The sequence below is a fragment of the Chiloscyllium plagiosum genome, chromosome 3 (assembly GCF_004010195.1).
Source record: "Chiloscyllium plagiosum isolate BGI_BamShark_2017 chromosome 3, ASM401019v2, whole genome shotgun sequence".
NCBI classification, from domain to species: domain Eukaryota; kingdom Metazoa; phylum Chordata; class Chondrichthyes; order Orectolobiformes; family Hemiscylliidae; genus Chiloscyllium; species Chiloscyllium plagiosum.
The window spans coordinates 78,350,582-78,366,883 of record NC_057712.1 but is presented as its reverse complement, the minus strand read 5'-3'; the positions used below and the strand labels follow the sequence as shown (position 1 = coordinate 78,366,883).

Genomic DNA, 16,302 nt, shown 5'->3' with positions numbered 1-16,302 from the left:
TTTATTTGTCCTTTCCTAATACAGGCACACTTCAAATTTAACAATGGGACAAAGACATTTTCTCTGTAAAAGTGGTAAATTTGTGCATAAGCAATGTGGAATCAAGGGCCATGCATTGTTAATCTAAATACTGAGAGTTCAAACCTCCTCATGGCAATCTGTGAAAGTGGATTCAGTTAATCCAGATTGTGAAAACCGAAATGGGTCACTATTGATTTGGAAACTGGACACTACCATCCTTTTTCAGTTTGGCATACAGGTACATCCAGTTATTACACTACATGGCTGGCTTTTAATTTTCAGTAAAGTGGACAAGCAGGCCAGCCACCCAGTTATAAATGAGTATTTGCTATGAAAATTAGCAATAATACTGGATAGGCATATGAACAACTAGCCTCGTTATCATAATAAAGACCTGTAGATGCTGGAAATTGGAAACAAAAACAAACTCAGCAGAGTCTGGCAGCATCTGTGGAGCGAAAGCAGACTTACTGTTAATTCAGTTTTCTCTCCAAAATGGTGCCAGATCTGCTGCATTTCTCTAGCAATGTCTACCATTGCTGCCACTATAGAGATTAAAGCAATCTCACACCAGTTCAGCTTGGAAAAAATCTGAGAGTTGGTCACCAGGTTGGGAGACTAGCACTCCAGGGTCACGAAAAATAATTCAATGTCTGAATTAATCTATTCATTAGACTAGATAGACAACAGTTACAAATATATTTGAAATTTCCATCATAAAACTCATGATAAAATTGGGGATAAAAGATAATTTATGTTTTAATTTAAGAATCTGATATTAAGTAGTCTGCGTTAAAAATACTAAAACTAAAAAGTCAATACATCAAGATCTTTGTGTATTTCTCAAACAGGTCAACAGGAGAAGGGACAATATTCAAGAAGATCATCTTCTGAAGAAAATCAACAGAATGGTCACTCCAATTCTGGCAGTGAGCAAAAAATCCTTTTATTGTTGTAGAATAAAGTTGTTCTTTACTGGCTCATGCAAATTACAAGTTCAACAACTGTGAATGAATGAAAGCGAAGTTAAAGACCGTACGCTGCTTATCGAAGTGTTGAGTTTAAATTCTCTCATTGCAAATTTTTGGAAGAGTTGCACTTCAGGAATGTATATTGAAAATAATTCAATATCTAGTTTAAAATCTATTAGAATGGATGGACAACAGTTACAACATATATTTAGAATTCCTATATGTAAAATCTATGATAGACATAAGTAGCTGCCGATGTAAGTTTTATTTTCAATTAGAATCATTGCTTTTATCATGCATATTAATAAATGATCAAACTAAAAAGTATTATTGTATTTTCAAAATAGGCCAACAGATCAAGGGACAGTATTCAAGGAGATCATCTTCTGAAGAAAATCAACAGAATAGTGATGCCAATTCTACAAGTTAGCCATGTATTTTTTACCCTTATGTTGCATGAAACAAATGTGTGGATCATAATTAATTACCGTACCATTTCTGTTATTGACTAACCTAAGGTGATGAGAGAAAACATGATTAGGACCTATGGTCCTTCAAGCCTGCATTGCCATTCAGTATGATCACAGTTGATTATCCAGCTCAGCATTCTAATCCTGTTTTATCCCCATATCTTTTGATTCCTTTAACCCTGACAACTATGTCTAATTCCTTCTTGAAAACATTCAAAGGCTGAGATTTTAAAACTGTGCTCATACCCGCTTTCTATAAAAATTGTGATGCAGACAGAAAAAAGGTAATGAAAAGCAATACTTACAATGTAAATAACAAACTGTAGAGTGGCAAAAACAGCTGTGTCTTATTTTTACTAAAACAGGCGATGAAACTAATGGCCATGATTTAGAAGACATTGTGGAGAACAATAACTCTGATTTTTCTTCCTCTTCTTCCTCCTCCTCTTCTTCAGGTAAGTCATATGAAATTACTATATGCAGAACAGCAGAATTTGAAAACACTACCAAGACTACATGAACATGAAAAGCTATTTTTAATGCCCTTACTTTACATACTAACTTTGAATACAGGTCTGATCACTCATTTCATTTTGGAAACTTGTCAGAACTCTGCTGGTCACTTTGACAAAAGCATCTATGTTTGACCACTTTATATTTCAGTTGTGTTTTGAGCAAGATGTTCAATCTTTCAGGAACCACAACCTTCTTGCAGAAGATCAGAGATATCAAAGTAGGAGTACAATTAGTAATTTAAAATAAATGCAAACTGTTAAAACTAACAGTCTAATTAAAATTACGAAGCAGCATTAAAAAATTGCAAAGAAATTAAACAAAAAGACAAATACCTTTTGTCAAACAATTTATTTGTAGAGTATAGGTGTAAATGTTTACAACAATATTACAGTAAACAGCTAGGTGTAGTGGTCTGGGAAGAAAAGTATTTCAAGGGCAGACAGATGGAATCAGGGCTGGAAGAGAGTAGACAAGTCAGTCATAAAGTGATCAGAATGGCATGATCTGAGATTGAGACTTTACTTATTAGTCTCCTGATTTAAAATAAGGAGTTTCATTTCACTTGAATCCCTTTGAATACAGTGGAACTTTTACTGATTTTAAAATACTGAGCTAACTTACTGTATAGATTTTGCCACTATTCTCTTCCCATAAAATCCTCTTCCAAAATAATCATAAGGGGGCTAAAAGACCCAACTCAATTCTGGCATAGCTCAGCTAGAAAAATCACAAAAGTGTCAGAACTGAAATACAGTGTACCACAGCCTCATACTGGTTGAGTGTAAAAGTCAGTTTTCACCAGACCTGAACAAGGCAATTGAAGAATAACTTAATAAAGCCATAAGATTCCCTCAACCCAGATGCTGAAAGGCCAGCTGCTTCAACAGCAGAGATATGCTCAATGTCATATGTCCCTCCCCACGACCACTACCACTTGGGTTCCACACATACATCAAGACTTGGACTATCCATGGAAAAAAAAACACATATACATAAACATATATACTTGTTCCCTTACAAAAGAGGCTAGAAGAACATTGTTTTCCTTTCTAGGGATGCAGGCACCTCACCTCTCCTACTCACCCATAATTCCTGTCCCCCCAACTTCCAAGCAGTTGACTGGCCACATTTCCTGACTCAGATGCACCCCGATACTGTGAAGACAGGAAAACCACTCCCCACCCGAGCCATTAATGTCCACCAGGGTTACTGACAGATGACTTCAATTCTTTCCTTCCCAAAATTAAATATGTCTTAATATAATCAGGATACTTATATCCTAATTCTGGATTAGTGGTGCTGGAAGAGCACAGCAGTTCAGGCAGCATCCGAGGAGCAGTAAAATCAATGTTTCGGGCAAAAGCCCTTCATCAGGAATGCAAAGGTATTCCTGATGAAGGGCTTTTGCCCAAAAAGTCGATTTTACTGCTCCTCGGATGCTGCCTGAACAGCTGTGCTCTTCCAGCACCACTAATCCAGAATCTGGTTTCCAGCATCTGCAGTCATTGTTTTTACCTACTTACATCCTAACATGATCATGTCATCAGATACCCCTGTGCTTTATAATAATTAAATGTGAAATACTATTTCACCAGCCTTAAATATCAAAAAGGGAACAGAACATTTTTTTTTTCCTCATTACATTACCTCAGGAGAAGAATGCCATTTTGCATAGCACAGATAGACAATTACAAAGATACAACAATAGAATTCAATTCTTGTTGGAATACAACATATGGTGAATACAAACTGCATTCTAATACAATAACCTGAAATGACATTTATTTATTTTTAACAGAAGAACATTATGGAGAACCAGGCCCACCGGGTCCACCTGGATTACCAGGACCAATTGGTCCACCAGGATACCCAGGAAAGCCAGGGTTTGGGCTGCCAGGTCACCCTGGTAAGCCTGGACCACCCGGACCACAAGGACTATCAGCTATTGGAAAACCAGGTGGCCCAGGAGAACCAGGAAAGCCAGGCGTGCCAGGATCTCCTGGCCGAAAAGGGGATAAGGGATCTCAGGGGATGCAAGGACCAAGAGGACCTCCAGGACCTAGCGGACCTCCCGGACCAGCTGGGTTATCTGTTATTGGGAAGCCAGGGGCTAAAGGACCACCAGGTCCTCCAGGAACACTTGGATTTCCTGGAAGAAAAGGGGACCCTGGATACCCTGGTCTACCCGGACCAAAAGGAGATAAAGGGGTTGGAATTCCAGGTCGTCCTGGTGATAAAGGTGCTCCGGGACCACGTGGTCCGCAAGGACCACCTGGTCCAGAAGGTAAAGGACACAAAGGACCCCCAGGTCACAAAGGTGAATCAGGAGACAAAGGTGAAAAGGGATCACAAGGGCCTCCTGGACATCCAGGTAAACCAGGCCATGATGGTCCACCAGGACCACCTGGTAAAGATGGAATTGGGAAGCCTGGAATACAGGGACCACGAGGAGTTCCTGGAATGAAGGGTCACCCTGGTCTGCAAGGTTTGCCAGGTTCACCTGGGTTGCCAGGTGTTGGAAAGCCAGGTCTTCCAGGACTCAAAGGACACCCAGGTTCTCCTGGATTGACTGGAAAGCCTGGAAGTAAAGGAGAGAAAGGATCAGCTGGAGAACCTGGACCTCGCGGCCCTGTAGGACCATCAGGGTCACCAGGTCCAAAAGGCCCAAAAGGTCCACCAGGTAATGTTGGTGCACCAGGAGAGAAAGGCCATCCAGGACTAAAGGGTCCAGAAGGGCCTTCTGGCCCAAAGGGTGAGCAAGGGTCAAAAGGGGAGCAAGGAAAATCTGGGCCTCCAGGAAAGCCAGGTGAGGAGGGTAAAAAAGGAGCACAAGGTCCACCTGGAGAAAAAGGAGATAAAGGACCTGTTGGGCCACGTGGCAAACCAGGGAACGCAGGTCCTCAAGGTCCTCAAGGACCACAAGGGCCTCCAGGTAAACCTGGAGAGAAAGGACATCCTGGATTACCTGGTTCAGTAGGTCTAACCGGGTCTCCAGGTTCTCCAGGACACCCAGGAGTGAAGGGAGATCCTGGAGTTCCAGGACCACCAGGTCCTCCAAGTAAATTTAATGCAAAAGTCATAAAGGGGCCAAGTGGTCCACCTGGACCAAAAGGAGCAATTGGTCCACCAGGCATTCCAGGAGCTCCTGGTCCAGCAGGCCCACCAGGAGAAATTATTATACCAAAAGGAAAATATGCAGGTTATAATGGTTACATTGATTCAGGTGGCGTGGTGAGTCCTGTTCCAGCATTTACAGCCATTCTCTCTCAGCCATTTCCTCCCAAAGGGCAACCAATAGTGTTTGACAAGATACTGACCAATTCAAATAACAACTATGATTCATCAAAGGGAATTTTCACATGTGAAATACCTGGTATCTACCAATTTTTTTATCATGTACATGTTAAGGAAACAAATGTTTGGGTGGCATTATATAAAAATGAAGAACCTGTAATGTACACGTATGATGAGTATACACCACAATATGTTGACCATGCTTCAGGAACAGCTATCTTACATTTGGATGAAAATGACAAAGTATATGTACAATTACCTGCAGAAAAGTCTAATGGTGTGTATTCTTCTGAATATATGTATTCATCATTTTCTGGATTGTTAATAACACCATCATGATGTATGTCAGTTTAAAAAGATGGAGTTGTGAGCTTAAATCTGACCAAGTCAGTTGAGATTGTAAGGAAATTTATGAAAAATGGCATAAATATCCAACAAATGTCAGTGCAACATATCACAGAAAAGTAACATTACTATGTTGATCAAAAAATTATAATTGCTGAAGGCAAGATTATTTAATCTCAGTGCTTGTGCAGATCGAACAGATAGCCTGTGATATGCTTCCCAAAAAGTCAGTTATGTGTATTCTTGCCAATGGGTCATTGCAAATTTTTTTTTTAAAAAGAGTATCTAATGATATCATGGATCATTTTATATCATTCTCCCACATAATCTTTTTGCCTCAGGATACTCATTTTGTTAGCATTCCTGATCACAATGTATGTTAATGTGAAAAGTATGCTTCTCACTGCAGGAAATGACAGTTTTGGGTTGCATTTATATTGCAATTGCAGCATTAGTGAGAAGCGATTTTGAAGTCATAGTGGAAATCAAAAGTCTCACATTAACTTCACTCCAAAATTAGGACAAACCTCAGATTCACATTACAACTTTCGAGCTCGTATGATGCATTTGCTCAAAATAGTTTTGCTAGTTACAATGTAACTACAGCCTCAATTGTAATCTTAAATTGTACTCATGGTCTTCCAACTAAAATCAGTTTTCAATATCTCATTTAAATTTAACAATTGAGGTTTTAGAATGTCAAGGCTCAGAATATATTGTATGATTTCCATATTTTAGTTGCACCATTATTTCATGAGCAATAATTAATACAATAATTCCATTGTTCTGTTTATAGTATACCTTTTCTTCAAAACCAAAATAAACATCAAATGAAAACATTGATTTTTCTTAATGATTATACTGGAAATTTCAAGCCATTTAATTAATAGTAAAGTGCATAAGTAAATGATTATATCATATAATTTTGTTTATATCATAAATTTAGTCTTATTTGTGCAAGCATCTATATGACCTGCATTAATTTTATAAAACTGAGCATGTTTATGTTTGATTTTAGAACAGAATGAACATGTTGGATGTTATACCAATTACACAGTCTTGAACTGCTAGAATATAACAAGAACAATATATTGAGAACGGCAGATGCTGGAAATCTGAAAAATAAACAAACTGATGGAGAATCTCAGCAGGTTTAAATGACTTATAGAGAAAGCAGAATTGAATTTTGGATCCAGTGACCCTTCTTCAGAAGGTTCTGAAGAAGAATCACTGGATTTGAACTGTTAACACTGCATTTCCTCCACAGATGCTGTCAGTCCCTGCTGAGCTTCTCCAGCAATTTCTGCATTTGAACTGCTGGAATATGTTTTCACCAAATGATAGCTTGTTGACTTTGTAAACTTAGTCAACCACATCTTAAGCAAGGTACTGATCGAGCAGAACACAATACCTCTCATTAAGCTATTCCTCTCATTAATCTGCTCATCACATTAATGGTCTTCATGTAGTTCAAAGTTGCAGTTACTTAAATCTGCATCACCTAAAGCACACACAGGCTCAAATATTTTCATAAATTGCTGTGTGGAGTCCTTATTTTACCTTTAATGTAAAAACTTGCAACAAATGCAACCTATTTATTAATGATCATATATAAGCATAAAATTATTCAGTATCCCAGTAAGGGAGAATCATGTGTGCATCTATCTTGTAAGAGAATCTGTGCTTGTGTGGTCACATGAAATTCCCTTCTGTCTGTCTGCACTATCCTTATTTAAAAACAATCTTCACACAGAACAAATAACGGAATTTCAAATAACTAGACTGAAAGCTACATAATTTAAAATGTTATAACAGCAACATAGAGTCAGTCTGAAAGAGAATACAGTACTGCATTATATATCATATTTTTCATCTTTTGTTCAACCTTCACATAATATTACATATTACAAAGCTGTGGTATAAAAATACAGGTAGTCAACCCTTTATCCAAAATCCCAAAATGCTCCGAAGTCCGAAGATTTTTCTCATTAACAAGGTTGTTTGGCATGCAAAGTTAACTCAAGTCCACATCCACTCAATGTGTGTCACTCAGATGCGATGTTGGGGGGGGGGGGGGGGGTGGCCCGGCCCAGCACTGGCGGGCCTCAATTTTGTTTCAGGGCCCGCTTTACTCACCGTAAGTCTGTTCTTCGGAAAGATTTTTAAAAATTTCACCATCAAGCTGCCACTTATTCTGAAATTCTAAAAATTCTGAATTCCGAAAACCAGCTGGTCCTGAGCATTTTGGATAAAGGATTGTGCACCTGTACTGCTGGATTATAAAGCCCTACACCTTTGGTTCAGTCTGAAATACATTATCTCTAAGTTGTGAAGTCAAGCTGATGATTTCAGAAGGAAAAAAGCAGACTACATTATGCTGTTGCACGATTGATAAACGATACTCACATTTCCCTTTGCAAACATATGATTACTGATAGAGTCAAACGATTCTTTTTTTAGTGAAATAAAGTAGATTAGGCATTGTTAAATGACTGACTTAAAATAAATCTTTTGCCCCTGTGGAAACCATTAGGTCTTTGTACGAACTTGAAACAAAACATGCCCCGATGAATAAAAAGATGATAACAAAAATTTTCCCAGTGACAATTTCTGAGAAAAGTGAAACACAAACTTTGGCAAAAATGGTGTAGGTTAAGAAGTTAATTTGCAACCTCAATATGAGAATCTGCAACCAACCTGTGAAATTCACTGCCTTTCTCCAATGTGAAGACTTGGAAGGTTAGATAATCAAGCTCATAGGAATTCACTGATTTCAAAAGTCCACAAGCAAATTCAAGCTACGTTTGAATAATCTGAGAAGAAAATATTCAGTGGGACAATTTAATAGCACAATAAAAATGAGTGGAACACCATCTGACAAACTGTAGGTTTGATCCAGAGGTCAGACGTTTTGCGGTCAGACATATTTGCGGCTATCAATAAACTCCTCAGGCCATATTTTCCATTTGAATCATTTAACTTTTCCATCAATTCACCTTGTCAGCCAAATCAACGGTCACATTGACGCAATTTCATTACAAATCAAAGATCGTCTTGCTTGTATTGTTTTTCAAGACACAAATCTCCGCTAGTAAAATTTCAGTCATTTCAGAATGACTGAAACAGTGACAATGGGAACATTTAAGGTTAAATCAGATCAATATTTGAGAAAGAAGAAAACCATCATGTTATAGAAGCAAAATTGGAACATGGGATTAGTTTACAGCCCATGTGGACAATAAACACAAAAATGAACTGATTGGGCTAAACAGCTATTTCATAGAATTCCTAGAGTGTGGAAGCAGGTCATTTGGCCCAACAAGTCCACACTGGCCCTCCGAAGAGTATCCCACCCAGACCCATTTCTTTATCTTATAATAATTCTACATTTCCCCTGACTACTGCACCTAACTTACACATCCCTGAACACTATGGGCAATTTAGCTTGGCCAATTCACCTGTTTTGAACTTGAAATTTCGATGCAAAATTTACACAAGTCAAGAATAACCTTTTATTTAGAAAATATACACTGAAAATGAAAACTGAAAAATACATTGCAACAAACTATATCTGCCTTACATACTATATATTCATCACATGTATCATTCAGATGAATAACCAGAAGAATTCCAATACCCAGTTTCTTTTTAAACATTGCACAAAAGGAAATAGGTTACATACTCAAATTCCAATTACTTAATCTGAATTATCAACATCCTTTCTCCCCAGGCACTCCGATCCATTCCCTCTGACCCACTATTGCATAAATGCAGCCCCTTCCACATCACTTCAACTCTGAAGAGTCTTTTAGAATTGAAACATTAGCTTGCTTTCTCTCCATGGATACTGCCTGACCTGCTGTGATCTTAAGCTTTTTTTTTTGTTTCCTATCAGATTCCAGCATTTGCAGTAATTTGTTCTTACATCAAATAGGTAGACTTTAAATTCCTACAGATATAATTATTCCAACGTTCTGACAATATGTTTTAGGCATACAGCCCTCCAAAATATAATGATCTGGCACACAGTGCTGTTGATAAACACTGAGCTTGATATTAAGTGCACCTTTTCAAAGCAGAACAGAAAAATTTGATTCAAATGTAAGATTTGAGGAATCCTACATACTATGAATAAAATCTTCATATATAGTTATCTCAACCAGATATTTCAGATATTTAACAGTAAAATACACTGCAATAAAAACGTGCACTGGTATTTGATGTACTTATCTCACCACAATACCAATTTACAACTAACACCTTGTTCTTCTCAAATGCATGAACTATCAACCGATTTGAGGCAGTCCTTCAAACTTAGTCAATCATAAGCACAAAATAATGGTGAAGAGTGCATCAAGTTACCTGGTATAAATGATTAAAGCGTCAAAAACTGAAGACCTTTCCAACACGAAGCCTCATCTTCCCCTACCACAGACACCCAGTTTGAAAATTATTTTATTTGTTCCTTTGGTACAAGTGGCATTCACTAATCAACATTCATAGCCAATTCCTGAAAGTCCAAATGCACGAAGAGTCAACTATATGGCTGGGAATGGATTCAGACATAAGCCAGGCAAAGAAAGGTTCTATAGGGTTGGGATTAGCCCTCCATGAACAGAGGAATTCAGTTTTCTGTGCCATGCAGGAATAGCTTTGACATTAAGTTTAAGTAGTAAGAATTCATTTCACTAATATCTCATACGGATATAGAATGCAATTGCTTTTATTACTGATTTTTCATAATATTTAACAGTTATTGACTGAGTTTTTCATGGTTAACGCTACTTTCTCATCTTATAGGCTGTTTTTTTGCTGAAAAATGGATTATATTATCAGGTCTATTGGTTGCCTCCGCATCATCATTCTGGAAAAATCAGGTTGTTCTTTCCATTACATCCCTACTGTCTCATGATGTTGCCGTATCATTCTTTTCTAATCAATCTCTCCTTTAGCGATTTGATTTTCTTTTGAATATTCTGAATGTGACATAAAAACAGAAGGTATTATAAATTCACAGCTTCTCAGCCAGTATTCACAAACAGAAAAGAGAAGTCCCCCACACAGTTTGGGAGTGCCCTAACTTTTCTCTTCACAAATTTTGACTGAGTTCTTGTGCATTTATATAAATTTTCACTTTCTTTTTCCAGAGTTGCTTATTATTATTGTCGGTTTTACTGGTTTTGTACAAGTATACATGACACTGATTTGTGGTCTTATTAGGTACATCCATAACTTGCATATGAAAAAGAGCAATATTTATTTCATTGCTGCTGCAGGGGTTTATAGCTCTTTTCTTTCTTAAAAGTACTTTCTAGACTTAACGTGAGTCGCTTAGATGGTAAGCTCCTGCCACTATACAAGCAAATCTCTGGTTCAAGTTTCACTCCAGTATTGTTGGTTATGTAGAGTTTACACAGTTCAATGCTGGTCAGCCTACAAAATCCATCCAAAACTGTACATACCCTCCAAGGCAGAAGATTGAGTAGTCATGCACAGCTACAGTATAAGGATTCACTTTCTGACACTAGACCTACAATCATTTACCGCTTAATCCACCTTCCATCATTCTATATATGCCTAATCACTTAAGATTTTGTCTGTGCCTAATATCAAAATATCAGTTACTGGGTCACATCATTCCTCACCCTTAAATAAGTGTTTCCCAATACTCTAAATATTTCCAGCTGATAAGCATGGCATGAACTACACTTGGTTCAGAATTTTCTGGTATTATCTGAAAAGCTCCCAAACATGGGTCAAAGGTTGTTTCTTTATGGAATAGGCATTGTGCAAAGAATGTGATGTGAGTTTGATTATGGTGGCCAGTCAGCTAACTCCTTTAATACCACGATATACTTCGGACAATACAAATGTTTTAACTTTACTTGATAGATTGCTGTTTCCTATATTTATTCTAGATTTATGTTTTCTTTTGTCTTTTCGCATTAATTGAATATTCTTTAAAGTAGCTTTGCCTGATCGATATCACTAAAGAATTTACGTACTTTTCAAATGCCTTGTAGGCTTCTTATAACTTTCCTCTCAAATTGGAAGCAATCATGACACTAAAATCAGTCTGGTCAGTTTTGTCACTCTTTTCTCCATCCATTCCAAAGAATTGCAGATTTTTCTGACATTTGTCCCTGAAGGATAATTAATTTCTCAAGTTTGTTGAATTTCCACTTTTAGTAAAACCTTGGAATTTCTGGGGCACTTCTAGAAAATTTGGAAAGAGCAAAGATCACCCTGCACCAGGCAAGATCAATTTTACAGTTCCGCAAATTAGGCAGCAGCAGGCAATTCCTTCCACAAATCACATTTTTCTGGAACAAACTCTTGCTGTTTGCTGGACACAACATGACATGGCCACCTCAAACACCTACCAGCCAATTATTATGTGGGGATCTTGGAGTTAAAGCAAATATTTCAAGAAGTATGCCTCATTCTCTTTAAGAACTCTCGTCCTAGATGCCTCGATGTAATCAGAAGTCAAACATTGTGCATTTCTGACATTAGAATATTTTCAAATACTCAGACTATTTTTCAATAGCAATTCCGTTCTCCATGGTTACAATCTTCCTGAAAAGTCAAGATGAAACGCAAAAATATCCTAAATGTTGGAACTATTTCACAAGAATTTCATTTATTCTCTTTAGGAAAAATGCTTTGTTATTGGATTCTTTAATTTTTCTCCAGGACTCTTCCTCAATCACTACTGAAGGATAAAAGCCAGTATCTTTCCTTCCTACTTATGTCCCTGTTAGTGATCATGATTGGATTAGACTGTTTCTCTCCTTGTCTTTAAAATGTCCTGATCCTTCGAGGATAGGACTCCACAGATCTTCAGCTCCTGACTCAAAGATGATCCAATTTTTAAAAAATTGCTGGTTGCAGCTACAATATTTTCCATATTTATGTTTGTTGAGATTGCGAGAAGAGCAGCTCACAGTTATGTATCATATGTAAGATGATAAAATGTCAGAATATGCTGTATAAAGAGCATCAACAAAGAAATGTTTTCAGCAAGCTGCATGATGAAGAAAGTTAATAGTTAATAAAGGTAACCAAAAGCTTAGTTTTTAAAACTTGAGGGTGGGAATCATAAAGCTCAAGGCTTAACTTGTTGGAGCAGTGAAAAGTGGTATGAGTTAATTTTTTTAAAAATTGGATCATCTTTGAGTCAGGAGCTGAAGATCCGTGGAGTCCTATCCTCGAAGGATCAGGACATTTTAAAGACAAGGAGAGAAACAGTCTAATCCAATCATGATCACTAACAGGGACATAAGTAGGAAGGAAAGATACTGGCTTTTATCCTTCAGTAGTGATTGAGGAAGAGTCCTGGAGAAATATTAAAGAATCCAATAACAAAGTGGAACAGTTATGTTACACAAAGTTTAGTCCAAGCCCACAGACAATATAATTGATGTATCCTAACTGCAGTATTCGTTCAGATCGAGCAATCCCGACAAGATTGAAAGTAAAACCTTGCATCTTCACATATACCTCGATACAGTTTCTTGCACTGAGTTATTCAATATTATCAGACTGGGCTGCTTTACAATTCTCTCTTTTTTCAGTTTTGCTTGTCACATTTCACCAAAGTTATCTTTTATGCTCCTGAGTTTGTGTTACATAATATTCCAAGCCTAGCACCTTTGTTTGAGAGTTTACATGAGCAAACCTTAATTTTATTCCATATCCTGAGTGGATGCCGAGAAATTAATGATGGAAATGTCCACAATGATGATGAAAATTTCAACACATATCTCAATTATTGAGTTGCTCTTTCAAAGGTCATTGAGTGTAAAACATATTTTACAGAACGGACAAAGTGAGGACTGCAGATACTGGAGATGAGAGTCAAGATTGTAGTGCTAGAAAAGCACAGTAGGTCAGGCAGCATCCGAGGAGCAGGAAAATCAATGTTTCGGGCATAAGCCCTACATCAGAGTTTAATAGCAGTTAGCTGTATCTACTAGTTGTTTTTACTTTGAACTTTCCTGAATTGCCTTGACTGATTCAATTCTCTCTGATTGATACTGTAGGTTCATGATGGTGGTTTAGCTGCAGTACTGGTGGCTGTGAACTTGTTTTTTGCTTTTGGATTGACCTTCACATAATGATGTCTTCATGGATAATTCTGGCATGAGAGGAGTACACAATATAATTGTATACTATTTGTTGATTACTATATGTTAAAAACTCTAAATTTAAATTAAATAATTTTGGATCTGAATTCTATTAAATTGAAATTGGTCAATTAATAAGCACTGAAATAACATGATGCAATATGCTCAAAGGATTTTATCTGCTCTTTTTCTCCCAGACACACACACAAAAAAATATACTGTTTAATTCATTTTTCTTTATTTTGAAGCAAGGTCAAGATTTAGAATTTGAGGGGAGTAAGGATGGGAATTTGGAACATACAAAACAACATTATGAAATAAATGAATCAGAAAGCATTAATTGTTGTGAATACAAAGGCAAAAGAGATGCAAATACATTTTCAGAATACAATTTTCCAGAAAAGCTCAATATTTGCACAAAAGACTTCAAATCTGGTCAACCACCCCCAAAAAAATCACAATGCTCTCCTTAGCTAAATTATCCAGCATTTTGGAGCTGTGCTGGATGGCAAAGATAATTCGTATCCTAATTTGTGATATTTAATTCTCAGATTGCACCACCAAAATCTACTTCCACAGCTGAAACACTGCCCTTTTCTGGTCTTACCTCAACCTCAGTAAGGCAGACATTCTGGTTTTTTTTCAGATCTTCTTATCAACTTGTTCAAAATATCAATGACACTTCTCTGAAACAGGTGAGACTTGAACCCGTGTCTGCTGGCTTGGAGGCAGGGAGACTACATGGCACCATAACTGTTTGGATACCTCAGGAATTGTTTCTCCTATGAGCTTCACACAGGTCTCCAATAACCCACCTACAAACAAAACACTTCATTCATATCTTTAAATCCTCCATTGTCTATAACCCAGAAAGCATCCTGCATGCTTCCTACCCTCGTAAATGTCTCTCTCCTATCAGGTTACACAGCTTTCAGCAAAAACAATGTTCTGAAATTCACTGCCCTAACCACTTTCTTTACCACTGTTTCTCTCACTTTCAAAAGTTTTCTCAATACTTACTTCTTCAAGCGTCCCTTCTTTAATATCTCTCACATTACTTGGTATCTTCTGTTCCCATTGAACGTTTTGAAAATGTAACTTTTTGAAAGACTACACAACAGTAAACATTACTTTGGGATAAAAACTGCTTTGCTGTTAAATTTTCCAACAATATATACAAATCTCACTCACTAATGGCTCACACTGTACAAGAGTCAATAAGCAAAACGGAATGGCAAGGGTTGAATCAAACCAGGAAACAATCTTACAACATTTACCTGTGAAGCATTTGCAGAAATTTCAAAGAGATCATCTCTCATTCTTCAAAACTTGATAGTGTTCCAGTCAATCTTCTCTCAGAGCAATTCGCTCACCCCAGGAATCAATTTAATGAGCTTTCATTGCACTCTCTAAGACAAGCATATCCTTTCCTTAGGCATAGAGAACAAAACTGCATATAAGAAATCCTTTTGTTTCTCTTTCCCTATGCATATCATATTGCTCAAATCTGACTACAAGACTGGCCACTTCAGTTCCAAAATAATAAAAGTAACTAGTTATGCTGAAATTGTATCAAATATCCTGTCAATTGACTATTCTGCCATGCACACTTTTACTTGAGTTTTTGTACACTCTTTACAATATCATATTGTTGACAAACTCAAAGTATAACAACATAAAACAATTTGGGAGTTGGAGGCTGAGGGAGTTGGACCCTTATAGAGGTTTATAAAATCTTCGGGGCATGGATAGGATAAATAGACAAAGTCTTTTCCCTCGGGTTGGGAAGTCCAGAACTAGAGAGCATAGGTTTAGGGTGAGAGGGGAAAGATATAAAAGGGACCTAAGGGGCAACTGTTTCATGCAGAAGGTGGTACGTGTATAAAATGAGCCGCCAGAGAAAGTGGTGCAGGCTAGTACGATTATAACATTTAAAAGGCTTCTGATGGGTATATGAATAGGAAGGGTTTGGAGAGATATGGGCCGGGTGCTGGCAGGTGGGATATCTGATCGGCATGGAAGGGTTGGACCAAAGGGTCTGTTTCTGTGCTGTACATCTCGGACTCTAAGATGCAAGTAAAAACTGAACAGCATGGCTAGACATGTACAAATAAGAAATTACAAAAAATGAATACAAAAACTGATCTTGAAAAATATGATCAATTCCAGCCTTAGAGGATATATATCCTCAGTATTGCACTGGACAATCAACTCCCTGGAGTGGATCTTGGAATCTCAAGTCATCTGACTCAAATACAAGAGTGCTACCACCAAGCAAAAACTGACACCTAAATGAGCCAAGTGATCAGTTACCTAAGATTTTCACAAGTTAATACTTAATGCAATCGTGCAGGCTGCTGACTACCTTGTTGTATTTAATGTTAGTTGCTAAGAGACAACAGGTTAGGAGTGTTTTTGTTAACATTAAAATATTATAAATCATGGGATATGAGACAACCTTTTGAAACCTTGAAAGATTCTTCTAAAAGTGGAAGTCGGCTTATATGGTTGCTGGTCTGGACGTAGGTCGTCACCATTTTGAAATATGCTAATAAA

General features: G+C 37.4%; 2 protein-coding genes across 2 annotated transcripts in view; one reads left to right on the top strand and one right to left on the bottom strand.

Moving 5' to 3' along the window:
- The window catches only part of nt5dc1 (5'-nucleotidase domain containing 1), a 575,653-nt gene that overhangs the window by 455,714 nt on the left and 103,637 nt on the right, over positions 1-16,302 (bottom strand). The gene's annotated exons all lie outside the window — the stretch shown is intronic.
- Positions 44-5,611, top strand: LOC122548586 (collagen alpha-1(X) chain-like). Its single transcript, XM_043687421.1, has 5 exons — positions 44-74; positions 837-950; positions 1,340-1,417; positions 1,828-1,917; positions 3,777-5,611. The coding sequence occupies exons 1-5, from the start codon at positions 44-46 to the stop codon at positions 5,609-5,611; spliced, it is 2,148 nt and encodes a 715-aa protein (XP_043543356.1).